The 27056-nt window shown below is 41.4% G+C and overlaps 1 protein-coding gene across 17 annotated transcripts in view; it reads left to right on the top strand.

Moving 5' to 3' along the window:
* SNAP91 (synaptosome associated protein 91) overlaps window positions 1-13964 on the top strand; it is a 64136-nt gene extending 50172 nt beyond the window's left edge. For 9 of the 17 annotated variants that reach the window (XM_063389554.1, XM_063389553.1, XM_063389560.1 and 6 more), the window contains 9 exons: window positions 2323-2460; window positions 3746-3895; window positions 5242-5272; window positions 6381-6492; window positions 7363-7386; window positions 9482-9565; window positions 9634-9738; window positions 11186-11286; window positions 12529-13964. In XM_063389554.1, the coding sequence (XP_063245624.1) occupies window positions 2323-2460; window positions 3746-3895; window positions 5242-5272; window positions 6381-6492; window positions 7363-7386; window positions 9482-9565; window positions 9634-9738; window positions 11186-11278 (737 nt within the window). In that variant the 3' untranslated portion in view covers window positions 11279-11286; window positions 12529-13964. Of the gene's footprint in view, window positions 1-2322; window positions 2461-3745; window positions 3896-5241; window positions 5273-6380; window positions 6493-7362; window positions 7387-9481; window positions 9566-9633; window positions 9739-11185; window positions 11287-12528 lie in introns of those variants that run through there. The other 8 variants (XM_063389555.1, XM_063389559.1, XM_063389569.1 and 5 more) reach the window with 6 other exon arrangements.
* Window positions 13965-27056: the final 13092 nt, after the last annotated feature.

Raw genomic sequence — 27056 nt, 5'->3', positions numbered from 1 at the left:
CAATAGGTCTTTGTATTAATTTATGTATGGCTTAAGGCCATAGATCAGGTTTTAACTAATAGATTCTGGAACATGGCAGTCTTTTGCAGTTACATGTGTTATCAGGAGACTGGGTGCAACAAGGTTGTTGGACAGAAGCTAATTCTGCTTATGCAAACATTACAATATAAAATATTTTAAGTTGTTATCCATAACTAAGCTTAAATGCAAGTAGGAATTGTGCCCCAGATGGCTTTAAACTTCAGCAATGTGCTCTCTGAATGTGATGAGTTGCATTAAATCAAAACCAATCAAAACCTAAATTATAAAAGAGATGTTCTAAGTCTAAATACTCAAGCAGATCTGAAGCAGTTGGGGTGAATAGATGATTTTTTAAAATTTATTTTATTTGTGCTTTGGATATACATTCCAAAGGGCTCTAAGTAGATTTGATTTTTTTTTTTTGGCAGACAGAGAGAGTCTATAAACATTGCAACATATTGCTAAGCATTTGTTCACTCTAGATAATGGCAGATGTATAGCCTGCAGTGTAATCCAGTTTTAAACTGAAGAGTGTCTGGAGTTCATATGGTGGCTGAAGGCTTGTCCTTCATGGTTTATGAGTGTTTGCTTCTTATAAACTAAGTGTTTATATGCATAATGTTATGAGTATACTTACTATTCATAATTGTCTTAAGTGTTCTGCTGTCAAATAGGTTCCTGCTCTTGGTTTGCTTAAGAAATTTGTAAGAAATGTTTTCTTACTCCAAGCCTTTCAGCAGACAAAACTAGAACTATGCTGATAAATACAATGGTCTAGCCATTTTCCCTTCTAGATCTTTCTGTCCGGTTAAACTGTGTGCACTTATGTCCCAGTATGTACTCTAATAATGTGTTCTAATATGAAATCTTACCTGACTTTGTAAAAGCAACCTCAAAATCAGGCAGTTGAGGCTGTCCAGACAGCACATCTAACTCAGTTGCTGCTGTTTGTGCAGACTTTCTTAGGGCCTTGTGCAATCTCTAGACAACTAGGAACTTGGTTTGTTAAAGAAGTTTTATGGCTTCTGTGCCTGGTATTTCTCTTAAATTGTGCAAGGCTAAAAACTGTGGAATTAAGATCAATCATCATACAAATTTTCACCGGTAGCTGGGGAGTCCTCTCTTCTGTAGCTGGAAAAACAGACAGTTTATGGGGCTTTGCACAAGGTTACAGAGCTTTCTAAGCAGAATCTTATTAATGGATATTGAATCACACCCTTCTGCCAGGCTCCTTGTTCTCACTCAGGAGGTGGAAAGACAGGCTGTTTAGATGGTTCCTGTGCTTTAGGAATTGCTGCAGTGCCTTTGTCTTCCCTGGATCTGGTTGACACGCTTCTGGTCTGATTCCGTGGAGATTAGTACTTCCGTGCAGATAGTTGAGTGCGTGGAGCTTTGCCTTGGGCAGGTGGTGATCTAGCATCAGTCATGTTTTAGCAGGTGTCTGCTGTAGACCACCTCCTCAAGAAGAGGTGAGTGAAGGAAGCCCTTTTTAGGCAGCTGGAGAAAGCATCACTGTCACAGGCTTTGGCACTAGGGTATGTGCTGTAAGGGAGATGGGGAATGCAGCTGGGCATGGGTAGTCTGGAATGTATTAGAGAATCTCTCAATGTGGATCAAGGCATACCAGAGTGAGTTCAGTGGAGAGCCACAGAGATGGTGACTTGTGCATATGACATATGCAGAGAGGCTGAACTGGGCTCATTCAGCCTTGAGAAGGCCAAAGGGAATCCTTACAGGAGTGTGCAGGGGAGACTAGCCAGCTTTTTTTTGGAGGTGCACAAAGATAGTAAAAAAGGCAATGTGTATGGGAAACTCATTAAGTACTGTAATGGTATGACACAACAACAGGCCACCCAGAGAGGCAGTAAAATCTCCTCTTGGAGATGCCAAGGCAAATGTCTGGGCAACCTGATTTGATTAGATTGACTTTAAACAGGGTGTGTGGCTGGCTGACCGCCAGAGATCCCTTCCAACCTACATTATTCCATGACGAACTCATGTCAAGAGCAGACTGTGGCAGACCTCTGATCCCAGGTCATTTTTCCATATTCAGGGTTAGCAACTGTGACAATGAGACTTGCTCTGGTTTAGGATTTGGGTTATGAGGGCTTCTTGGTTCCTTTATACTGAAGTAAGCCTTCAGTATAACAGAGGGAAGCTCACATAAACTGCTGAAATGTTCTTTATTTTAAAATGGTGTGGTAAGAATTGTCTTTATAATTTCGCCCTCTATGGACTGAGGTTTTGGTAACAGTCTAACAAGGCTGACTCTAATGTCCTCACCTCTGTGTTTTTTTAAAGGCTTTGGAGGTTCTTTTATTGCTCCCTCTCCATCACCATCCCCAGTCACTCCAGCTCAAACTGGATTACTACAGCCTAACTTTGATGCCGCTTTCGGGACAGCAGCTCCAACAACTGGCAGTTCATTTGATGCATCAGGTGAGCTACAGCGTTACTTACTGTGAATTTTCAAATGAGTTTTGTGTGGTAGATGAGTTAATGACACCACATTTAGGCTCTGAATACAAGCACTATCAGTGACCTCCTTTTTCTTTTTTACTGGAAGAACCTCAGGGTGGTGATAAGGCTGGTGTGTGCCCAAGAGCACTCTGTATCCATTTTTTATTCTGTCATGTCAGTAAAAAACAGACTAGCATATACATCATCCTTGCATGTGCTTGACAGCGTGAATTAGGAATTACACAAGGAAACACTACTTTGTAAATCAAGTATGCAGGCAAGTCATCTTGCCACTGCTGCTGATGGTGCTCTGGAGCCTGCATGGCACCTGAGGGTACACACAACAGAAACTGGCCTAGAGTTCTTTGCCTGACTATAAGCTTAAACTTTTATCACTGCTGTCCTTTTGTTTGCATCTCTTCCATTCTATATTTTTCATGCTGGGTCCTTGCTACAAACTTAAAATTGGTGAGTTCTACAACCATACAAGAAAAAACAAGATGGAAATAGTACTGCTGCTTGGTTATTTGGTTGCTTGCCAGTGCACATGCTCCCCCTCCCTGTTGATTTAACATTGGCATGTACCTCATATACAGATCAGAAGATAGAACTCAGGCATGAGATGGTACCAAGCAGTTTGACTTCAAGGGATCTAAAAAAATGAACTTCTGAGTTACATGACTGGACTAAGGAGAATAGCACTATATGTGTGGATGGTTCTGGTTCCTTCTGATCTCATAAGATGTTAGTAGGTTTTCCCAATTCCCTGCTGCTTGCAAGTGAATAGTAACATCTTGAGACTGCCAATCCTGTTGCTGTGAGATGTCAAGGTATAAGTCTGCCTTTGCCACAGTAATTCTGACTGGTGTTTGCAGCAAGATGTTCATTTTAAAAACCTTTAAATGAATATCTCCTGACAAATGTGTGTGTATCTGACATCTCTGTAAGGATGGTTGTAAGAAAAATAGTATCATGTGGAAGTGGTGCTGTATCTATGTAGATTCAAAGCTCCAATTAGATCCCTTTTGGGCATGTCTTCTCGTACTAGTTTTCATTGGTATAGCTTTTTGAGGATTCCTGTACATTCAGTGTCCAGTACAATGACATGCATGCCCTTGTTGGCATTACTTTTAATGTCAAATGGTGTTTCGGTAAGACTTGTGGTGTGGTCGTCTGTGCTGTGTTCGTTGAGCAGCAGCAGAGTAGCAGGCAATGTATTTTTGATCACAGCTGCTGTTCTTACTCACTTTCCTTTCACTTCCAGTGTTTGATGGCTTAGGTGATCTTCTTATGCCAACTATGGTTCCTTCTGGTCAACCTGTAGCACCTACAGCCACAGCAACAGTCCCTGCTGCAGCAGCAAGCAAAGGCCTTGGAAGTGATCTTGATTCGTCTCTTGCAAACTTAGTAGGCAGTAAGTGACAATTTTGGGTTTAAGTGGTGTGGCATGCATGTTGCTTTTCCATGAAGCCAAATACCTGTCTATTTTAGCTTTAGTATCCTCCTGTTCTGCTGGGGAAACAGGGGAAGCTGTCAGCAGGAATAAGGCTTGGTTCAGATAGCTGATTTCACTTAGTCTCGGTCTGTCTTTCTTGGAGCCCAGGATCTGAGTCAAATAATGGCATTTGTTTGGTAGGTGGGATTTGTAATGTGTGACCATCTCAGGTACATTTCAGAAGCACATCAGACTCTTAATGGATGTGTCTGTCCTTCTGTAACAGATGGAAAAGTGAAAATTGTCTAAAGTGTCTGATTACAGCTTAAGCAGCGAACCTGGTGGACACAAATAGCTGACTTCGTGTTTAGTGAGAGGAAGAGTTGCAGTGGGGTGATGAGTGCACTCAAGAACAGACCTTCTCTCAGGCAGAGAACTTACCAAACATGTTCTTGAAATGCTGAACTAAAAGATGTTCTTTCTTGTAGTAGAAAAAGGGCTAGAGCCTTTGTAATTAGAGATCAGTAGCTGCAATCCCCCCAAAAAACCTAGCTGGGTGGGCTAAGAAACCCACCTAGACTAAGATATAATCCTGCTGAAGTTCTATGAAAGGAATACTCCCTTAGTATATGTACACCACAACAAAGAGGTAACTGATTTTAGGATGCAGACATGGCTGTTAGGTGGGGGGAAAAATACTGTGCTTAGAAGTTAGCAAGGCTCTTAATCCCTTGAAACGTCCTCTGCAAGCCATCTGCTATATCCAAGTTGGGAGGAGAAAATCAAACAGCAATTTATGACTTACAGGACTTACAATGGTCCTGTGAGAAGTGTACTCTTTAAAATTTAACCTCAGACTTCTTCCAAAAGGTAATTAAAGAAACTATTTGGAGTTTCCATGAACGACAGAACAGATAAAAACTGTGCAAAACTTATAGGCAATGTCCACATTTATGTCTATGTGGAATACAGCTTTTCCGTATGTGTAATGAGGATCAGAAATTAGTGTTGTCATTCATGGTAAATAGTTCGGTGCCTGTAAATAACTTAGCATTTTGTAGGCCTAAATATAGTTACTTTGGTTTGCTTTTGAAGCAAAAATGACTTTCTCAAGGGCAAGACATCTGCAGGGTTTCTCAGATGTTTGTCCTGAAGAATAGGTAGGTGTGGCCAGTCCTCTGATGCTGTCTAAATGAACACAGCCAAAACATTTCTGCTCTTGATAAGCCCAGATGCAATGAAATGTAAGCTGTTGCTTTGGCATGCTTCAGTTTACTGAACATGTGGTTTCTTTTTTATTTCTTTTTTTTCCTTACAATTTTCAGATCTTGGAATTTCTGGTACTACTTCTAAAAAGTAAGTTCGACTTTGCTTAAAGATAAAAGGAAGTTTTCTACTCTGCTGTATAGCGCTACATCAATTTCAGTGTTTATTAAGAAACAGCAAATTGGTTCTATGCCCCAAGCTCCCAATCCAGAAAAAATCTGAAGAAAGTATTCTATTCTGTACAGGTTCACTGAATAATTAAGATTCAATGTTCTTGATATAGGTTATAAAATTGCTGTCTTATAATGAACAAATAGTCCAGATAATAAACTGTATAGCTCCCCTCAGTAATCTATGTTCATATGTAATAGTTCTGTTATATTTTTACAGATGCTGGATGTACTTATTGTGTAGGCATTGAAATACTTCCAAAATAGAAAAGAGGTTTATTCCATACAGCGATAAGCTTCTTTTTGCAAAAAAAAGTACTTCCAACATTGCATTTATTTTTTTATCTTCCTGTCTAACTGCTTACTTGTGCCCTGAGTCTTCTCTGCCTGCAACACTTCAAAATGTGTTGTGCCTTTGTGGAGATGATAGGACGGATATGTACAAACAAGTCATGAGGTTTAGCCTCTAGATGTAGCTTCCTTTGATCTACTTTGTTCAAATGGTGTATTTTATTCTGGGTAGAGTAGTCTGTAACAAAACCCAGTTTTGCAACAGCCCTTTTATTCTATGAATGATTTGTTTCTCTTGTATCTATCAACTTTTTGCAGAACTGAATGCTTTCCTTCTTCAGCTGTCTGAGCAAGACTCCAGCACTGAAATGGCCTTTCAAAGACATTTAGCAGGCAGCTCTCCTGCCTGGCCCCAGTAAAACAGGCAGTAGCAGTCCCTCTTCCTACTTTGCAAGGGTATATGTGATATTACCTTCAGTCAATACTAAGTAAAACTTCTCTTTAATTCTCACCACAAAGGCCATAACCATGTAACTGACTTCAGCTTAGAGTCTTCTGGTGCCTACTGCTAACAACCTTGAAACTGAGTGTCACTAAAAGTATATCTTTCTGTTAATAACTGCATACACCATAAGCTAATGTAGCTGCACGTCTAATGCTAATGTATGCTGTAACTGGTTTTCATTTTCACTGTGGAAGTATGCAAATAATAGCCTGCCTCTCTCCCTCTCTGTTAGGGGAGACCTTCAGTGGAATGCTGGAGAGAGAAAGTTAACAGGAGGAGCGAACTGGCAGCCAAAAGTAGCACCTGCAACATGGTCAACTGGTGGTGTCCAGGGTGGTCCATTGGTAGGTGCTTAATCCATAGATAACACTGGTATTGGACTTCCAGTAGCTGATGAAACTGTGCAAGCATACCTGTAGGGACTGCTCTACTCTACTGAGGCCAAAGAGTTTGCCTCTGTGTAAATTATATGAGTATTTCAAGCCATATTTTTAAAGAACAGATTTGCAACTGGTATAAATAAACCATTGAGTAGTAAATGAAAAATACACTAGCATATGTATCAAGATATTGCTCTACCTGTACATCTAATACCTGTGAGCATTTCCAAGTGTGTGATTAGCCATGTAGGTCTGGCCAGGATCAGGCCCAGGTCAAGTGCCCAAAATAAAACAATATTGATCCAAAGCTGGTTTACTATAAGGAGAGAAAATAAACAGGTTTTTCTCAAGTGATACTAAATGAACTAGATCAAAAGACTGCACGGTATTCATACTGATCAGGTACCTGATGTTAGATCAGGAGTGGGTAGCTTATTTAGCAGGGTAAAGCAGTTGGAAAAGGTAAGGTTACCCTGTAAAAAGTATCAGAAGGCACTAATTTTGAGAGAAGAGGGTTGAATTGAGCTAAAAATCTAAACTTGGCACAAGAGCAACTTAATCATGAGTGAGCTACTAAAGTATTCATTCTGAAGAGGGGCAATACCTGATCTCATCAGATGTCTCACAAGGCTTAAAACAGCCTCCATTTGAACGAGGCTAGGTTGGCAAAGGAAAGAAAGAACTCTGAAGGAGGACCATGACCAGTTCCTTGCTGCCATTGGCAGGTGTTAGTTAACATGACTCTGAGCATGTTCTATAATGTTATGGAAGATACAAGAATTCTCTGTACTTCATTTAATGTGTTAGTTGTAACGCCAACTTTTTTCTTAATAGAAAGGCTGGGCAATACTGTACAGTGTAAGTGAAATTTTTTTTTTTGATCTGATACTGCACTTACTAAACATGAAGATACTAACAGCACCTCACCTGCACTACGGTTACTGCTGCTGGCTTAAAACTAGCTAGAGGCTTCTAACATGGCTCCTCTTGGACTGTCTGTCCAACAGACAATTCTCAGCCAGTGGGTTGAATATGGCAGTAGTGATAACCAGTTCTGTGCTGTAAGCTTGAAAATTATCTCTTTACTGCTTTACTTGGATGTGGACCACCTGATAACTTGTACTGCCTGAAACTTCAAGCTTCTGCAGCATCAGCCTGATCTTGTAGTGTTTTTTACCATCTGATAAGTAAATAGTCTTTCTGGGAAGCTGGATAGTTTTAACAGCACTTCACTTCAGCACGTATGTGTTGTATATATTTCTTAAAAATCATGCACTTAGGTACTTTATGAATCCAAAGAAACCCAAGTCTGCAGGCAAAATAAATATGAAGACATAAATGAAGCTTTTCCTCATGTCAGTGTTGAACCACCTAAGTGTTGGTCACTTCTTTCTTTTCTTGTGACCTTTCAATTCCAGGATTAAAATCAGTGGAATCAAATCAAAGCCCATTCCCTTGAATGACCTACTGCTTAGAGGCAAAAGTAGTTCAGTTTGTACTGCCATTTTCTTGGCATCTGCTGGATGTTGAGCTACCATGTGTTCCTGTAAAAGCAGTCAGCTCACTGCCTCTGATGTCATTGACCTGTGTGGTTTAATTTCTTGCTTTATATACCTAAGTGTCCAAGTCTTGGTTTTAGTTTGGGGACTCTGTTAGCACAGTACAGTTTTTAACTGCAGTGCTCCCCAGAAAACTTTCAGACTGGAATAGAGTTCATAAATTCTTAGCCAGAAAATGTAGGAGTTTTGATTAAAGTCAGGTTATCTTGACTTGACTCCAGCTTCTTAAGAAACGGGCATATTTTAGTCTGGAAGCAAGGATCAACCAAGGGCACTAAAATGCAGCACTCACAGAAGTGGACTATGCAGTGAGTAGTTCCAGTATATCTCCAGAGACACACTCTCCTTTGAACTGTAAGTGTGCTAGCTCCTCCTCTCCAGGTGTTGTGGGATTAACATCAGTAACCTGACTCAAGGTGGGTGATAAGGATGTGGAGGCACAGGCACGACCATACAGCTCCTGAAATAGCTTGGGAAATTGTGCCTGTATGCTTAGGCCATGCAAGAGCAGTAATGAAATCCTACTGCCATTTTTACATCTCTTTCTTGTATGCTTTCTGCCTCTCTTCAGAGTTGTTAATAATTTGGATTGTGTATATATATGGGAAAAGGAAATGTTTAGATGCCTTCAAGGCTGTAAGGAGACTCTGTATGGGATGTTACAGAGAAGGGAACCAAAAGGGGTGATGTGTAAGCTGTGCTAGATAAGGGAGGTGGGCTGGCCTTTCTGAAGGTGCTATATATCCTGTCAGACTACTAAATTAACAGTTCCCTCTTCCTTTTGGCTTTTATTATTTGAATGAAAATCATAGCAAGTCAAGCATATGAATGAAAATCACAGCAAGATAAACTAAACTGTCCTTAGTAAAGTATGTATTGGTTCTGATTGTGGTTTAAGTGTGTGAACTGATCCTTTGACTTCAGTGAATCTTGGCGTGTAATTATTTTTTCTTTGCTGTAAACTAATTATAGCAGCTGTTTTCTTTAGCTCTGCAATCTGCTTAAGCTTTTACTAAAATACAGCGCTATACTACGTGCCATAGTGTGTTAGCTGTTATGAAATTGGGATGCTTTTTTACACTATGTAGAAGGAGAAGGAAATTGTGTGTTTTCTCGGACCTGTTTTGACTTGTAGTCAGTAAATGGACTCTGTTCATGAAGAGAATGGAGTCTGTCACCATTGCTTTCTTAAGAAGAAACAAGCTGAGCATAAGGACCCGTTCAGCTCTCTCATTCTTTGAAGCATTGTGGTTTTGAGGCTGCATATGTGCTGCATAACAGTCCTACTTTCCAGAACAGCTTTGAGAATGCTAGAAACTCTGTGTGGTTTCCAGATGGTTGCTGTTAGATTTTTGCTCTTTTTTTTGCCTTTTTCTTTTAAATTTATTTTTTAGGCGGGAGCGGTGCCTCCAGCAAGTGCTGTTCCTGCCGCAGGAGGGACTCCACCTGTGCCACAGCCAGGAGCAGCGTTTGGGATGGTGAGTCTCTTTTGCTGCCCCCTCTCCTTGCCTCCCCCAGCCCCTGCTGACTCGGTGTTGCTTTGCAGCCCCCAGCAGGTGCAGGGGTGCCCATGATGCCCCAGCAGCCGGTGATGTATGGGCAGCCCATGATGAGGCCCCCGTTCGGAGCCGCCACTGGCCCTGGTGTACAGGTAAGCATCACTGCTACACGAACGTTTAATAGCTCTCCATGTCTCTAGAAACCAGCCTGTGTGTGTGCATTAGCTCAGCTGCAGCTCTGGGTCTGTAAATGAGATGTGGTAAAGGATCAGCTGCCTGCCTTGCAGCAGATCACATGAACCACCTTGTTTGGTTGGTTTTTTTCAGTTGCCTTGTATGAGACCAATAGAACAAGTTTCAAAAGTCTCTTACAGCTAACTACATCCAAGATCTGGTTTTGGAGGATATTTGAATAAAACTCCAAGTGGAACTCTTAGGCATTGCTATTCTGTTCACAGCCTACCAAAATTTACTATACCTACATTCAGCAGGTGCTGCAGCATAAGTTGTAACAGCTGTCCCAGGCTCTTACTTCAAATAGAGTTTGGTTTGTAAAAACATTGAAAAGGAAAGGCCTTTCCAGAGGAGAGGCAGGAAATTATTTAGCTGTAGTATTTTGCTTTTTGTGACTCAGAAGTCCATCTGCCTTTCAAGTAAGAAGGGAGATGGAAGTTGATGCTGCAGCTATAAAATCTCACTGGTAACCCTGAAAACCAGGCTACCTCCCTTGTTTTGCAAATACTAAGCAATCAACATATATCAAAGCACACCTTTTAAGTAGGAAACTACATTCCCAATGAAGCTTGTCAAGGTTTTCTGTGTAGAAGTGGAAAGAACTTGAAACTGCTCTAAGTATGAATATACTTAGTCTTTCTTTTCTTCTCACTTTAAACTGTCTCTGCACTTACCAAGAATATTATGATGGGGCACAGAAAATTTTTTCTTAAAGAGTGGTCATCAAGATGCCAGGGCTACATATGACATACCTCTTGTGCCTGAGTTGAGGTAGGACTGGGGAGGAGTAAGGACAGAATGGGAGAATCATTTGACCACCATAGCCAGAAGTGTTGCATGGAGCTTCAAAACCAATGTTTTCTATGGAGTAACTGACGATTTTTTACCTATCAGAGGAGGAACCTAGTATGATCTAGTCATGTTTCCAGTTCGTTTTGGGCTCTTATTTACATTACCAATGTCAAATAATTTGTACTTAACTACCAGGCACAGGGATTTTAGGTCCTACCCTGCAGGATGCACTCTGCTTGCTCTGAACTTTGGGTTTTACATCTAATAATTGTCTGTCTTCTGTCTGGGTTAAGCCATTCTGTCTTACAGGGAGGGAGTGATCTGAAGCTATGCTAATTAGGATCTGCAGTGCCTCTAGCCCTGTCCATTAAACCTGCCAAACATTGTTAACCCTGTAGTAAGGATGGAATCCAAACAATGCTTGAGCAAAATGGCGCCATGCTGAATTTGCAGCCAAATGAGAACTTTGTATGCTTGCAATGTGCTTGTGTGAGAACTGCCTATGTCTATCTAATGCTTGTGTATTCTTGTCTGCTTTGTTTTTTTCCTGCCTTCCTGGCTGGCATCTGTCAGCTTTCTCCAAGCCCAACTCCTGCTACTCAGAGCCCCAAGAAACCTCCAACAAAGGACCCATTAGCGGATCTTAACATCAAGGATTTCTTGTAAACGATAAGGTATTCTGTGGCTGCCTGCTCGAGCATGTCACACTGTGGTACATGTCTGGCACACAGATGTTGTTTAGGTTGAATATGACAGATAAAATCACAGCTGCAGAGCTAGAAACATGGACTGTAACGAAAACCAAATTCTCTGTCCACACTCTTAACTTTAGCCTGAAAGCCTGACTCACAGGTAATTTTTTCTGACAGTTGCTTTTGGCAAAATAACCAAAGCTGTCTTCAGTGTATAACTTCCATTTTTACCTTGTTTCCATTCAGCCCAAGCATTCATGGTTTTATTTTCCCTTGAAATTATTACTGAAACATGTAGAGTGATAGCAGGGTAGAAATGCTGGGAGGGGAAATGGTGCCAGAGACTTGTTCCAGTCTTGTGGGTGTTGAAACAGATTTGGTCTCATAGGTGTGAAGGAATCAAAAGGGGGGAAAACTTACGTGTTCTTGTCATCAAGGGAAAGTTGTTTGCAGATCTTTACTGCTGCCAGCTAATGTTCTCCCCTGTCATACAATTTTTCAAGGCACTGCTTTTCTGAATGCTAAGGCCATGAGGTCCTGAGCAGTGGTGTGTAGAGCAACAATTGGAAAGGACAGAGGAGTAAATGCAAAGAAAAAGGGAGGAGAAGCAAAAAACCAGTACTGCATAATGGAAGGAAATAAAGGCCAAAACATTATTCTGATAGTTCCGGAGGGCCAAGTAGGAATACAAAATTGAATTAAACCCTTAAGCCAATTAAAAAATAATAATGGAGAAATAAGGCATGCATTTTATAATTAAGACTAGAATAATGTGTCTAGAATTAAGTGAGGAGAGGACAATCATTGCATAACATTAAAGCCTTCTTCATGAGTCACTTTTCTTCCTTCCTAGAGCTTAATTCTAAAATTTGTTCTGAGCCCACTCTGCACTGGAGCTGGCAGCAGTGATTCAGGCTGCTCTTAGCAGGCATCTCCCAGTGCCACTTCAACTTTCTCCAAATTCCAGCCCCAGGGAGGTGTACCTGGCACTTGGCAGAGACAGCCAGGAGTGGAGATGCACCTTCACTGCTGGGACTCACTGCTTTCAACTTGTATTTATAATAGAGAGATTTGTAACTTGCTGTGGGAAGACTGCTACTTCATTAGAATCTGATAGCAAATCCTTTGAGATGTGAAGAGACGAGCAGATTTGGTGCTCTTTGTAGAACATGCTTTACTAACTCATTATATCAGTTTTCATCTAATACTTTTCTGTATTCACAGCTGCGGTTTTTCTGACTGGATGCTAAAAATGTGAGTTTGGAGTCTACAAACGGATGCTCAGAGTTTCTCAGTGAGCCACCAGTACCAAACCCAGTGCTTACTCAGACTTTCTCTTCCTCCTGAAACGTGTAGCACAGCTGTGAAAGTGAACATTAGGAATGTGTACTACCTTAGCTGTTATCCCTACTCTCTCGAAATTTGTGTACTTGGGTTATTTGTGTTTTACAATTTAAACAATGGATGTATGTTTCTGATGCCTTCTAGTGCTTTTCTGAACCTATCCCATGGGGGCAGATTATGCAGCTGTTGTTTGGTGAGCCATTTGGAGCAATGTCTGTGGTTTTTGAAGGTTTAAATGTATATAACTTTTTGAGGACACCCAAAGTTTCCCTAGGACTCAAATTTCTCCTTTATCTGTTACAAAACATAGTGTGATAATACCAGATAGTAAAGAAAATACTTACAAAATTGTGCAGAATACCTTTTTTTTTTTCCGGTCACAGGAATTTCAATTGTCGTGAAAAAAAATGTTTTATTTTTGTGGCACTGTATATGTTAAAATAATTTAAAGTAATATAAAGGAAAACTTCCATAACAAATACTTTTTCAATTATTTACCAAGAATGAAAAGTCATATCTGGGAGAATACCATATTTATTGCTGGTTTTATTTTTAAACCTATTTTAATTGTTTTAAGGTTTTGCATTTATAATTGGCATATTTATCAGTTCTTGCTAAATGCACTGAAAATAAGTAAAGGGTCAGTTTCTCTCCATGTAGTTGGGAAAAAGCAACCATAGTTGTGCTGGCATTAAGGGATTTCCAGTACAAGAGCACTTTTTGGTATATCTGTAGTCAGAACATTACAAGTGATGTTACTCATCTCTGTTCAGTTCTTCCGTACATCTCTTAATTTAGTGCTTACCTGTGTATGCCTTAGGATAGTGTTTTCTCATTGCCCCGAATGCGCTGTGAGTAGCTTTTGTACTATTGGTGATTAGATTTAATTCTGATCCAGAGATCCATGCCCTTTACTGTACATACTGTGTTTCTTTAATTTTTATTTGTTCTCATACTGTTTCTGCTGATGGCTTGGTGTAAGATCTTGACTCTTCAATGAGGTCACTGTTGATCAGTGTTACAAGTGGCTTGGCAGTTCTCTGTAAAAGCATACTGGGTTGGAAAGATACTCACCTAAAGTCTTTCAAATGAACTATTTAATCAATGTATGGTACCATTAAAAGTGGTTGTATCTGAATTTGGTGTGGGGATAACATACACTGTAATGGGAAAGTTCTATAAAAAGTTAATTTCAAAATGGCTTTTCTTTGTATTTCAGTTTTAAAAAATCCCAAACAAAAAAAAATACCCAAAAACAAAAAACCCCAGTGCATGTGTGCCCTCTGAGATGCAATAAACACCTTGATCAAAGTAAATATCTTGTTGCCAGTTTCATCCTCATTAAGATGTTGAGCAAAATAATACACTTTGAGAGAGGAAAAATGTGTTTAGGTCCTAACACTGATTGATGAGTCTGCTGCATATGGAAATGACTTTTGTAGAATCATAGAATCATGTAGATTGGAAAAGACATCTGTGATCATAGAGTCCAATTGTTAACCTAACACTGCCACCTCCACCACTCATCCATGTCCCTAAGTGCCACATCTACAGCTTTCTGCACTCATTGTACCAATTTTGCAACCAATTAATTAGCAAGTGTGTGCTAGATTATTGGGTGGTTTTAGTCTCTTTTATGTATCTGAATAACCCCATCAGTAAGTTCATCTCACTACCATTCCCAGCTGTTTCCAGCTGTGCCCAGTGTATGGCAACCAAGGGTAGGAACAGCCCCTGAGCGTCCTGGGCACAGGGACTGCCCCGGGACCATAAAGTCCTCTCTTGGAAGGGTGCTGGGTGGAAGGGTAGCTGGAGGGCAGGGCTGCACTTGGGGGACCTGAGAACCCGTGTCACAGAGCCACCACCTGGCACTGAAGCATTCACAATGCCCTAGGACAGGATAAAGGGGGCATTTTTTTTATAGCTCAGGCCTTATGATGATGAGCTGACAGTTTCATCCCAATTTTCTGGATTAAAAATGGCTAAGGCTCAGCAAATTGCTGTGTTTCCTTACCATTTGAAGACCTGAACAAAATCAGTAACCCCCAGAAAGGCTCACCATGGTTTTTCCTACCCTGCCTGTGTACTGTGTCTTGACAACGCAGGGAACACTCAACTTCTTACCACTGTGTAGTGCATGTCTTCTCAAAGTGAGGACAGCATTTTCAGAGGAGAATCATAACCAACAAGTAAATACATTTAGACCAGCTTGTTAGTGTCTTACTCAAATTGAGATGATGAGCTACTGCTCACTGAACTTCAGATGAATGTTTACAATGTCACATGTTTCAAGGGGCCAGACCTCAGGGGTGATGGTTTTTTCCTTGCCAGGTACATGCCCCTGCTGCAGAGTAATTTGCTTTCTGCATTAATTTCATCCATGTTCACAGCCCTTCGTCCTGATTTTGGTTTATTTTCTGTAGATGTCATGGCCAACAGCTGTATGTATGTGTGCATGTGTGATTTGTTATCCTGTAAGCAAATAGAAGCCTGGACAAAACGGAAGCTTGGGGAAAAAGCATCTGGAAGTTTGTTCACTGTGGGAAGTAAAACCAGTGTATTTCCCCAAATGCTGACTAAGGCTAAACAAAAGTTACTTGCTTTTCCAGGCACAAAGGAATCATAAAATCTGGCTTGCAAGGGAACCATGTGGTTGTCTCCTGGCCTGTAGACAAGAACATGTTCTTGTTATCATCTGAGTTTCATCATCCAGGCACGAACGTGTCTGTGTCCTGCTATGACTAACCACTTTTCAGTACAAGCTGTAGGGAAGAGTGGGTGGGAAGGAGTGCTCCCATCTGTGGAAAGAAGAAACTGCCTCCTTCCCCTGCATTTTTCATGCAGGGAGGACAGATCTCAGACAGCTGATATGTCCCTTATCCAAGTTCTTGCTGACCTGTGTGCTGACTTCTTTGAAAGCTGGCACCTCTGGCCACATGAGGCTTTTGTAGCTCCTCCTTAAGCTATGAGTGCTTTAAGGAGTGGTAAACACCTGGAGAACCTGAATTCAGCCTACTGCAGAAGTTAGAAAAAAATCCAACTCATTCTGCAGAATGGACTCTTTTTTTTTTTTTCAATGTTTGGAGTTAGCATTGCCTCCTACTCCTCTGCTTTGCTCAATTGTTCATTAATTTTAATTTATCTTTATCTGAAAAATTCAGCTGTAAATGTACTGTAGCTTGAGTTGATGGCTTCTGGATTGATGTTGGTGTTTCCACAGATGAAAATTTGGATGGTGAGAACTAAATCTCTTTAAGTTGTCTTCTAAGATCCCGGGAACACCTTAACCTTTCAGGCTGGTTGCACAATCAGGCTGCTTCTTGAACTTCCATTCTTAAGATTTAGTAAAGCAGCTGCAAAGGCTAGCTACTTGCCCAAAAACAAAGAGGAAAGTCAAGAGCAAAAGCTGCTTTTGGATGAGAGGGTAAGAAAGGAAGATTTGCTTCCAACTTCTTCAATATTATGAAGTACTACTTACTGGGGGCAGACAGCATCTAGTTCATGAAATGTCCACTAGCCACAGCTGACATTGTTTGTCTGTGACATGAACATTTGCTCCTGTCCCTCCTTCCCCATCTCTCATCTCAGAATAAGAGCTGCATGCTTAGATAACCTACTCTGCATGGCGAAGGAAAAAAATCCCAATAATTCTTAATGCCTAGACAAGCCAAGTGTAACTTGCTGTGGTAAGAGTAATGGCAGTGACACAAAGATAATACAGTGAGTTAGTTGTTCAGATCTTCCAGGACCTGAAATATATCAGAAATTTTATTAAAGTAGAAAATCTTTTTTCCATGTGTTATATGCTGCTAGTGCTGTGAGCAGTGTGGGAAGTGGCAGACACTGAGTGCTAATGAGGGGTTGAAATACGAATTTCAGAGATGGGACTACAGAAGGAGAAAGGCTATACATATTTTAAAGCAGACAGCACTGCTATTTTTTTCTGCTCCAGATCTTGGCTCCTAAAGCTTCACCACCTCTTCCCTTCCCTTTAATTAAACTCTGCAAGTGATATGGGCAGCAGAAGCTCAATGCTTGTTTCATTGCCCGAGACATCTCTGCATGCAATTAGAGGTGTAAGAATGGTAGTCTTTGGGAGTTAGCAAAGGCAGTAGACCAGAAACAGAAACTGAAGCAAGTGAAGAAATGTGTGTGTGGGTGTGAAATCCCCTGCAAGGACTAAAGAGAGCAAACTTGTTCTCTGATGATGTTGAAGAACCTGTGGAAGGGTTGGTGAATGTCCACCCTGCACAGCACTGTAAAGCACCTATGTTAAAATGCTCATGGTTGAACATGGCCAACTTTGGGCCAGATTTTCAAAATATAGTTTATTATGATGGAAGAGACTTCTCAATTTACCCCAATATTGTAAAATTCTAAAGTAGCCATCTTTTTAAGAGGTCTTGCAGGTCCTGCCAAAGCACTATCCCTCCCTATTGAAAGTGGAGATTTCATGCCACAAAGTGCACCAGTGAAGGCAAATCCTGCACAATCTGAGCCAATCTTTCAGACTTAAACTGGTAGTTGGAGACAGGTTAGTTGTTTTCCAGGAAAGTGCAGGGATTGGTGGGATCTGGTGACACAGGATGGGAGGGGTCCTCCCCTGCCCTCCAAGAACATCACCTTTCCATAGTCCTTGTCTGTACTTTTGCCTATCCAAGTCTGGAAAGAGGCTGACTGTGTGGGAGAGGGGATAGTCCTTAAGGAGGAGAGGGAGAAGATGGATGCACTAGGGAATGGCATGGGGGATAGAGGGTGTGTTTTTGCTCTTGGAGCTGCAGGCTGTCTGTAACTGAGGGAGGGGGTGGGCACTGGAACATTGTGGGTACAGAGTGACCCCAGGGAAAGGGCAGCTCTGTGCCCTCAGCCTTGTGAGCTGCAGGCCTGCAGTGTGGGTGTTAAATGTCAGCAAAAAGATTTTGTGTACTAGAACAATTTACATCTGCAAGCAGACACCAAGCTTTAAAAGAAATAGCCTTTCATACTCTTGAGTGTGTCTATGTATAAAGAAAAGTGATTTTTAAAAATGCTATTGAGATGCAAGAGTAGGAAAAGTTAAATTCTGAAGTTAATTTTAACATTATGCCTTATGTGTCTACAATGTGTCTGTAATTACACCCTGTCAGTCTGGGTTGATCAGTCAAGAGGGTTTTTAGGGATTTTTCCTTTCTGTATTAATCCCACACTGTCTCCAACCAACTGAAAGAGCAATATTGAATTTGTTTTGAAAAACATGAAGACAGAAAATAGATCACTTCTCTTTTGAAACATGGAAAAGCTAAGTTTTTAACAAAGGAAAAAAGAAGGGGTGGGGGGAATAGCAATGCTGAGACCAGCATACTGCATAAATAAGATTGTCTTACTATACAAATTCTGGCTTGGGTAAAAGAACATCTTTGAATCTGCCTTTGCACAAAGGTTCACTGCCACTTTGAGATTTTGGGTTAGGATCTACTTCTGTGGACATGCCTTTGGGAGACAGAGCACATCATCCCCTTAATGCTTGAAAATAGAGGTTTTCCAGCAGAGTAAATCCCCACTTCCCAGCTCACCTCCATTCCATCATGACAGTATCCAGCACCTGTCTAGCACCCCTGCTGCTCAGGGGTGAGCAGACACACTGACCTTTCCCAACTCTGTGTTTTGTGGGACACGAGCTGTCCTGATTTTGAATATATATTTAAATAAATATAGATAATTAAACACATTTAAGACTGCAGGTAGCTGGTGATTTTTCCTTGCTGCCTGGGTCCCAGGTATTGCAGTTCTCTTTGCAAAATTTTGCCATGTTGCACCCGAATTACCTTCGCATCACTCTCATTTCAGAAAAGGTATTGATGGAAATCCAGCTGCTTGCCTCTTTTTGTTTTCTTCAAGATTTGAGTGTGTAGAATTTGCCTAAAGAACCTTTGGCTCCAAGGCAAATCATACTGGAAATGTGCTTCTCTCTCAAAATGTTTGACTGCCTGGATTTTTTTTTTCTCTTTTGAACTTTATTTTTTAAAACCCAAAATATGCAGATGAAAACACGTTGTTACCATAGTCCTTGTACAGACAAGAGAGTTGATTCCCATTGATTAACAGAAACCATACAAAAATACTGGTTTTTTTCAAAATAACATTAAAAGATTACATAGTGACAATAAACAGATTTTTCTATTTAAATGCTTAGTTATTTTTTTATGATTGTAGGTAGCAATTATAAAGCTAGCATGTGTGTGTAAAATTCTCTAACACTCCACACACTCTAATTGGAGAGAGCAAATAAACCTGTTTCTCATGAGCAGCACCCTCTTTAACCATGTTGCTGGGGGACAGGGAGTACTTGTGTCCATGCTTAAGCCTAACTGGTTTCTCCAGTATTTTCAGTTATCTCAAAAAAAGTGCACCTTGTGGTTCCTAAGTGGAGAGTTGTTTTCTGGAGGTTTTAAAACATAGCACGTCAGGTTACACTCTTGATGGTTACTAAGATGTAATATTAGGTCTTGATATATATGTCTTGCACATATACTTTCAGTGAAGAAAAATGTAATTTAGAGAAGTGTTACCTTGTTCTGTTCACCCAAAATATAGTATTTTGTATCTGATTTCCCTGGGATTTTAGAATCCTGGAAATTATTTATTGTAATAAAGTGGCTTATGTCTCTGTTAAAATACTTTCTTTCTTTGGACATTTGGCTTCCTGACTGATCATCAAGATTGACTCTAATCCTACTATGTCATTTAACCTGGCTTGTGCATTTTTCAGACAGCTTCTTTTTTTTCACCCCAACAGATGTTGAAGGCTGCATTTAGGTGGTTTGTGCTTTTAACAGCTTTTATAAATACCTCCAAGAATTTGCAAACATATCACTAACAACCTCCATCTCTCTTTAGATGAGGAGTTGTACTGAGAAATGGGCAAATCATCTATATTCCATTCAACTGCATATTTTAGAGAAACAGAGAGCCACAGAAGATTTGCAAGCCCTGGAAGCAGTAACACCTAAGCCAGGCTCCATCCCATGAACTGCTTCTGTCATTAGCAAGGAACATCCCCCATCCCAAACCAGCAATGCTGTCTTTGCTGTGCCTTACCCCTTTGAGGCTAATGTAGGAATAGTGCTAATTTAGATTTTAACCAATTTAACTGTAGTATTGCAAGCGGTTGCTCTGGAAATCATAAAATGAAGTAGCTGGTTTCATGTATGAATTACAAGACAGTTCAGCACAGTTTGCATGAAGAACTTGTTACGTATGTGCTTCTGTCAGTTAATGACCTTTAAAATAGCTATCAGGCTTTGAGAATGTTATTTTTCTAGTAGCAGAGTCCAGCATGCCAGACACACTTTTCCATTCAAAACTGAACCTACAGTGGCTGGAAACTTGAACTGGTAAATCCAGTATTTTCATAGATCTGTCAGAGATGGAGGAGAGATGCAACCGAAATGAAGAACTTTTCCCTAGCCAAACTAAAGATTTAAGCTGATCCAATCTATGCTTTCCTGGGACAGACTCTGGTGTGAAATACAATATTTTTCTCTTAGCCAAAGCATTTTATTGCCAATATAAAAGATCAGCGTAACTGTGCATACTGTTTCATTTAAAATTTGGCTTTCTGCTACAGATAAGCAAGACCAACACAGCTTTCTGCATTCTGCTCCAAAGGCAGTGTGTTCAGAGCGTGTGAGGTTTCCACTTTAAGACTACTAGGCAGGGTAATAACATAAAAATCACATATATCTACTCTAGTTCCCTGCTCTAAAACGAAAACTGGGTAATACAAAGCAGATTTTTATAGAAGACCTCCATCATTCCACAGCCTTTCCAAACACCACTGAAGAACATCATCACCTTCACCCTGAAAGAGCTGCTGGGTTTGTTTTTTTTTTTGCTGTATTACCTGACCATTCCTTGCTGCACATTGAACTGTTATTTCTCCTGTATCCTGAGGGATACCCTCTTTATTCTTTGCAGTATCAGTGATGGTATTTGCACAGTTGTCATGGTCATGCTTTTGGCGTATGCCCTTTGTCTTCAAACATTCCTTGCTGTCGTGGTTGCTGGGGGAGGTGAATTTTTCCAGGGAGAGGTAAGCAGGCCAATTAGTAATCAGCTTTTCTGCTGGCACCTGGATTGGTCACTCGGAGGTTTGGACACACCTCTGAGGACACAAAGAGTTAAAAGCAGGAGTCTGAGGGGCTCGGCCTCTTTTCGGATCCTGGTTTCAGCAGAGGGACCTGTCAGGCCTCCTTCCCCTGCCCGGCCACGAGGCTGGGTGGGGGAGGGGAAACACGTGGTCGGCTCAGGTAAGCCGGAGCCGGGGGGGGGTGGAGAAGTGAGGGGACAGGACTGGAACTGAGCTGCCCCGTCCAGGATGGAGGGGTGGAAAACTGTGGAAGTGCCTTCTGTGTGTGCTCACCCCCCTCCCCGCCCCAAACTCCGGGAGAAGGTGCCCAGCCACGTGGGAGTGCCTGAGCCTGCACCCTGCCGAGAGCTAAAAACTGTTAACTCTTGCTTGGCAAAAAGAAACTTTTCTTAGACATTGATTCTCATGACTGGTGATTTCGGAAAAAAGGAGAAGGAAGCGGCCTGGGACCGAGGTGATAAAGCACGATTAGAAGGAACCTGATGGGCAAAGAATGAGAGGAGTAGCCTTCTGAGCTAGACTTTTCTTGCATAATGTCAGCCGTAGACTAAACTTGAGTCTCTTTTGAACATAAACTGCATTTTTGGGTGGATACAGCTGCCCCTGCTTTTGCTACAGTGACTGGCACTTGAAGAGTGGAGTGAGCAGACAAAAGAGGGGGAGGGTGAGGTGGTGCCCTCTGCCCTCAGGGCAGACCTGCTCCTGGAACCCCGGCCCCTGGGTAAAAAGGGGGAGAGCTCGGCATGCAGCATCCTTAAAAAGCCCTGTATGTAGTTTTGGCCTATGAGACAGCGGTGAGAGCGCTGGACATAGGAAAAAGAGAGTGTCACCCTGGCAGACTTCTCCAGGCAGTGCCACGGGTGACATGGAAACACATAAGGGGTAGACCCGTGTTTTCTGAGGAACAGTCTGTGGTGCGAGAGAGACTCCTCTCTCTCTTGCTGAATTGAAGATTAGTTTGTTTTTGAGTGGTGATTGTTTGATCTAAAACCCAAAGGTTGGTCTGTGAAGAGTGATGTGTGGGGAAGTAGAAACTGAGAGAAGAAATGTTCTAAGAAGTTTTTATTTCTGTCTCTGTGTGTGTTTAAGAGTATTTCTGTCCCTGTTCTTATGTAATGTAATAAAGTTTTGGTGTTTTTTTTTTGTTTTCAAGATTTAAGCCTGCTCTGCTCTGTTCCTGATCACATCCCACAGTAGCTGTTAGAGAAAAAACATATATTCATGGGTGCATTAACATCTGGCCAGTGCCAACCCATGACACTTGCCAATCATGTTTTCTAGATATCAGTTCCATCTTGGTATTTTCTGCACTCTGTTCAACTGTGGCTCCTGTGCCTTCCCCAGCAGGATTGCACTGTTGGGCTGTGGTCAGCCTATGCTCCTCTGTGCTCTTAGAGAATTTCCTGAAGAGCTGCAGTTTAAGCAATTGCCCTTCAGGATACATTGGTTCAGAGTGTGTAACCATTTTGGAAAAAAATTACTGTTGGACTCTGTGACATTAATAAGACTCAGCACCCTGCTAAATCTTTGTAAAATAAGAAGAAATTTGGGAAGGAAGAGGGAAGCTGTGGGTTGAATGTCTCTCCACATCCTGCTTTTCATGTATTTGTATTCCTTTGTGCATCAGGAACTATCCTGGGAGTGTTCAGCACACTGCAAGGATGGCAGGGCAGAGGGGCTCTGGAGGAGATGGGACTATCCATCCTTCTCAGACCCTCAAATGCAGAAGCCTCAAGCTCTGTTTCTCCTGTATGTGGCTTGCTCATGCACCTGGCAGGAGAGACAGAAACAAGAAGCAGCTGCAGGTGTCCGGAGGATGATGGGAGAGGTGAGGGAAGAGACAGGACACAGCATGTTTTAGGTGCTTCTGTAGCATTAACAGGTTGAGAGCACAGGTTTCTTTTCCTTGATAGTTGCACTCATTCACGTGTGTGACACAGGTAGCAAGGGGAAGAAACCTGTGCAAGGAAAAGAACCATCCTCACCAAAAAACCCGAGCTATTTCAAATCACCTCTGCTGTGAATATGGAAGGGACAAGAGTGAGAGGCAGGACACAGGTCTGAACTGCTCTGCTTTCATGGAAAGTTTGTGGGTATTAATGGCCATAATATCTGGATTGGTTTCTGTTTGTTTGTATTTCCAAAAACCAGTCTCATCAGTAGGTTGATTACCATCACCATCCCTACTGCCATTGGATTGCCCCAGGGCATGTAACACTATCTGCTGAAATCCTGATACTGTCACTGGTGGAGCTGCCTAAAGAGCCCTCTGCCAAGCGACATTGGAATCTCACTAAAATAAAAACAAAACAATTTTTTTCTAAGCATATAGTCGATAGGTAGTAGAAAAAAATCGTGTCAAATGTTTTTAAGAATGGCTTTTATTTTATTCTAGCAATTATTTTAACAATTATCTGCTTCATAGCAGATGTTTCCCACCAGTCTTGTATTTCTGAGCTCTATCTTGATCATGTTTCTACCAATAGCTGGTTCCACAGTGATGTTGCCAGACAAGCAAAAAAATTCATAAAAATTTTGTTTTCAAATTGGGAAGAGGGAGCTGGCTTCTGGATCTAGAAATGGGACTTCGTATGTGTCTAAAAATACTTACCTGGAAGCCTAATCTTTGCCAAATTAAAAAAAGAAGATCACATTGTGGCTTTGAAAAGTAGGTGGCTGTACCCCTCTGTCCCAGGACTGTGTAATTTTGGCTCAGTATGTGGGGTCTGACAACTGTGGCAAGAGGTGTGCCAGAGATGTGGCATGAGGGCCAGCACGAGTTTGGCAAACAGGCTGTGTTTACTGGCCTGGCTCCACCTTGAGTATTAAAGAAAGGGCTGCAATAGGGATATAACAAAGCATGGCATCTCCTAATGTCTTTCCAGTACTTACAGTGCTTTTAATTTCTGCTGTTGAATCGCACTGGGGAGAAGGGGAGGGAAGGCAGGTGCATTGTACATACTGGAGTGTGAAGATTCTGCCCTTTCTGTAGAGTAGTGATGTTCTCTTTCACAAACGGTATGTAAAGAAATGCTGCAAGGCCTATCTGAAGTATCTGTAACTGCCCTTTTCCAGGCTTTGTCCTTGGATTAGCCGTAGAAGGCTGCACTGCTGCAGCAAGACATTACCTTAGCAGTAGGCTCAAATAACTGGTGTGATAAACCTCACTCACAGCCAGCTACTGAGAGTTTCTGCCAAATTTCTGCAGGTGTTGAGCAGATGTGGATCCCAGACAGGCAGATCTCCCTGTCAGTGATCATTCACTTTTTATTTGAAGCTGTCATTACAGTGGATCTTGTGATAGGAGCCATTTGCAGCGCAGTTAGTATAACTTGATTAATAGCATCAAATCATTGCTATTTTTGCAGTCATTTAAACCAGTGAAATTAAGTCAGTTTCCTCTGGAGAGAAGGATGTGCCTAGGAGATTAAACCCTGTGCTTGCTGCTGGGGTCCGGAGCCAGTGGCTTCTCCCTCCCTCAGCATCTGTGGCAGGAGGAGCTGTCAGGACTTCCCAGAGCTGTTTTGTAAGGGTGTCACAAGATTGTTCCTTCAGCTGGCAGCCTGTGTTTACACTAACTCAAAGCTTACAAAAGCATTTCCCAAGGCTAGCTCCGGATTTGATGTGTTGCCTTTGAGCTATGAACATTGGTTTGCTTTCAGTGATTTTGCCTTTCATTCTCTATTTGCAGCTGTTACTGTAATAGCAACTTGAAGTGGCTTCTCTTAAACTGTAACCCAAGCTCATTATACAGCAATGCTTGGGCATTATTTAATTTCTTTTAATTTTAGGTATTTGGTGTTAGAGTAGAAAATGAGGTGAAAATCCAAAATGGGCACAGTTAAAAAATTTTAAAAGAATTCTCTCTCACTTATAAAGAATCCAAGATGTGCTGGAAGGAATGAAGTAAAGTTGTAAACTGATATGGAATAATAAAATACAGTTAGTGGCAGCTGTTTTTGTGGGGGGTTTTAAGCTTGTGAACACTGTTTTCACACAGGTGCCTGAACTGGTAAGGAAAAATCAGTGTCAAGAAATGATGGACTCAAGCACATCAATTGAATGAGCAGCAATATTGGATCACAGATCACTGTTGTACCAGGCTAATTGGCAAGCAAGGAAGTAAACTGAGCAGCAGATTGAACACTGACAACGCTACCATCTCATTTGAGTATTAGCTTCCTTTTTATTTCTTTCTAAAATTTACAGGTCACAAATGGCAAGAGTACAATGTTCTACAACAAGTAGACGTATTTACTGTGTGGTGAGTCAAATTTCCCTTCAAGACTGAGCATTGTAAATGAGAGGAGAATGTGATGCAGCATTTGTTTAGAAGAGTTTACTGTTTCAACTACTTTTATTAAAAATGGCTTCATACATCCTCCATGCAGATGCAGAACAAAAAGTATGAAGCCTAAAATGTCAGTGGCCACATCCTTGGAAGCCTCTGCTCACATCCACCATTTATGAAGGCCAGGTCTGAGCTCAAACTCACAACAAGTGAGAGTTTGGTAGCACAGTAGGTCCCTGTTGCTGTGGGGTGCTGCTGGGATAGACAACCAGCAGGTGGATTTTATTTCACCTTATAACTCACCACAGCTCTGGAATGTGTCCTGCACAGACAACCATGGCAAAAAACCTCATATACCATATGTAGCTATAAAATCTCCTTTGCCTTTATGTATAAACTTTTTCCCCAAATATCCCATTGGTGCTTTTCTTAGAGGTGACTTTTGCCCACTCTTTGTACTACTAGTAATTCCCTTTGTAATTCAGCATTCTCTTTTAGTGTGGTGTGTGTTTTGAGGATGGGAGGCCCCTACTGGTGTTCAAGGCCATGTCGTACCCCCACTACTGTTGGTTCACTCCTGTACAGAGCCAAAAAAAATTAGCTGATGAATCATTCAAGAAAACACAAAGGAATTGTAAATACGAAAACTAGTGTTGCCTTTGACAGTAGGAAAAAAATAGAAATTACATTTTCTTCTGCTCAGTAAGGCACTGAGCTTCTTTTGCAGTTGTTCATGGGCTTCACCTTTGCCTTCTCTTGTCCTCTTCTTCTCCCTGCATCAAAATAATCTACAGAGAGATACAGCCAGAAAGGGTCCACTGCTGTGTGCTGTGTCCTGGCTGCTTTCATCCTTGATTAAGCAAAGCTTGAAACACCATTTTATCCATAGATTTGGAAATTAAACTGTAGGGGAGGGGTGGGAGAATGCTGCAACTGCAGCCAAAGGGCAGCTGAGTAATTTGTCTGAAAACCAGCCCAATATGGTTTCATCCAAAGTTTCCAAACCTTTTCACATGGAAAAGAAGTAGAGCCTTAGCAACTGCAAAAAGTATGGTGTGTACATAATTACCAAGAAGCACAAGTAAATATTTGTGCGGCTTTTCCAGTATATCTGATTTCTTTTCTTAGCAATAACTGAAGAATTAGCCATTACCAAGATCTAAAGACATATCCGAAGCAGAAGGAATGAATGATTCATCAGGAATATCTGCATAATAAACAGCATAAGGTGCCATTTCTTTGGAGGATTTGCATGTCTGTTATTGGGGGAAGGCCTCTGGAACATTTGTTAAACACTGTGGGAAATGGGAATATGACTGGAAAATACCTGCACAAGGATCTGGGATGCATGGGAACATTTTAGGGCTAAATAGACATTTGGATAAGATTCCAGTTCAAGCCCCCCAAGGCCCATGGGAGTGTGTGATCCACTACATGTATTGGAATGTATCTTCCACCAAAGAAACCACATCCGTGCCAGTGGCTTGGGAATGGCCTGCAGGGGACACAGCTGTCACCCCTGGGTCTCTGTTTGTGTTCCCTGTACAGAGGCTGAGAAACATTTCTCAGGCACCAAGACATTCTCCCAGATCATGGCAAAAAGCAGATTTCAGCAATGAGAAGATTAGATCCTATTACCAGCCCCAAAAGGATGGATGTTTTTCCAGGTCAAAAGCTTTCAATCTATTTATTTCCCTGTGGCATTTACTTCTCCTCCATGTGAGGACCCATATAAGAGCTGGTGCATAAGCCCTTGCCAGACCCCTGGTAAATATTGCTTGTATTAGACACACTATTAATCATAGCTGTAATAATTTCTTAACTTTCCATTAAATATTTCCAGCAGCTCTTGACCTAGCCAAAAAACTCACCTTTTAACCTCAGAGATAAAATCAGCACCAGTTTCAAGGGCACAGAGTTAAGGTAATTCTAAGAACCAAGATTGTAATATTTTTCATACTTCTTATGTGGCCTGATTCAGCAGCTCTC

Source organism: Prinia subflava, chromosome 2 (assembly GCF_021018805.1).
Source record: "Prinia subflava isolate CZ2003 ecotype Zambia chromosome 2, Cam_Psub_1.2, whole genome shotgun sequence".
Taxonomy (NCBI): Eukaryota; Metazoa; Chordata; class Aves; order Passeriformes; family Cisticolidae; genus Prinia; species Prinia subflava.
Note: the sequence above shows the minus strand (reverse complement) of the source record. Positions and strands in the feature narration are given on the sequence as shown.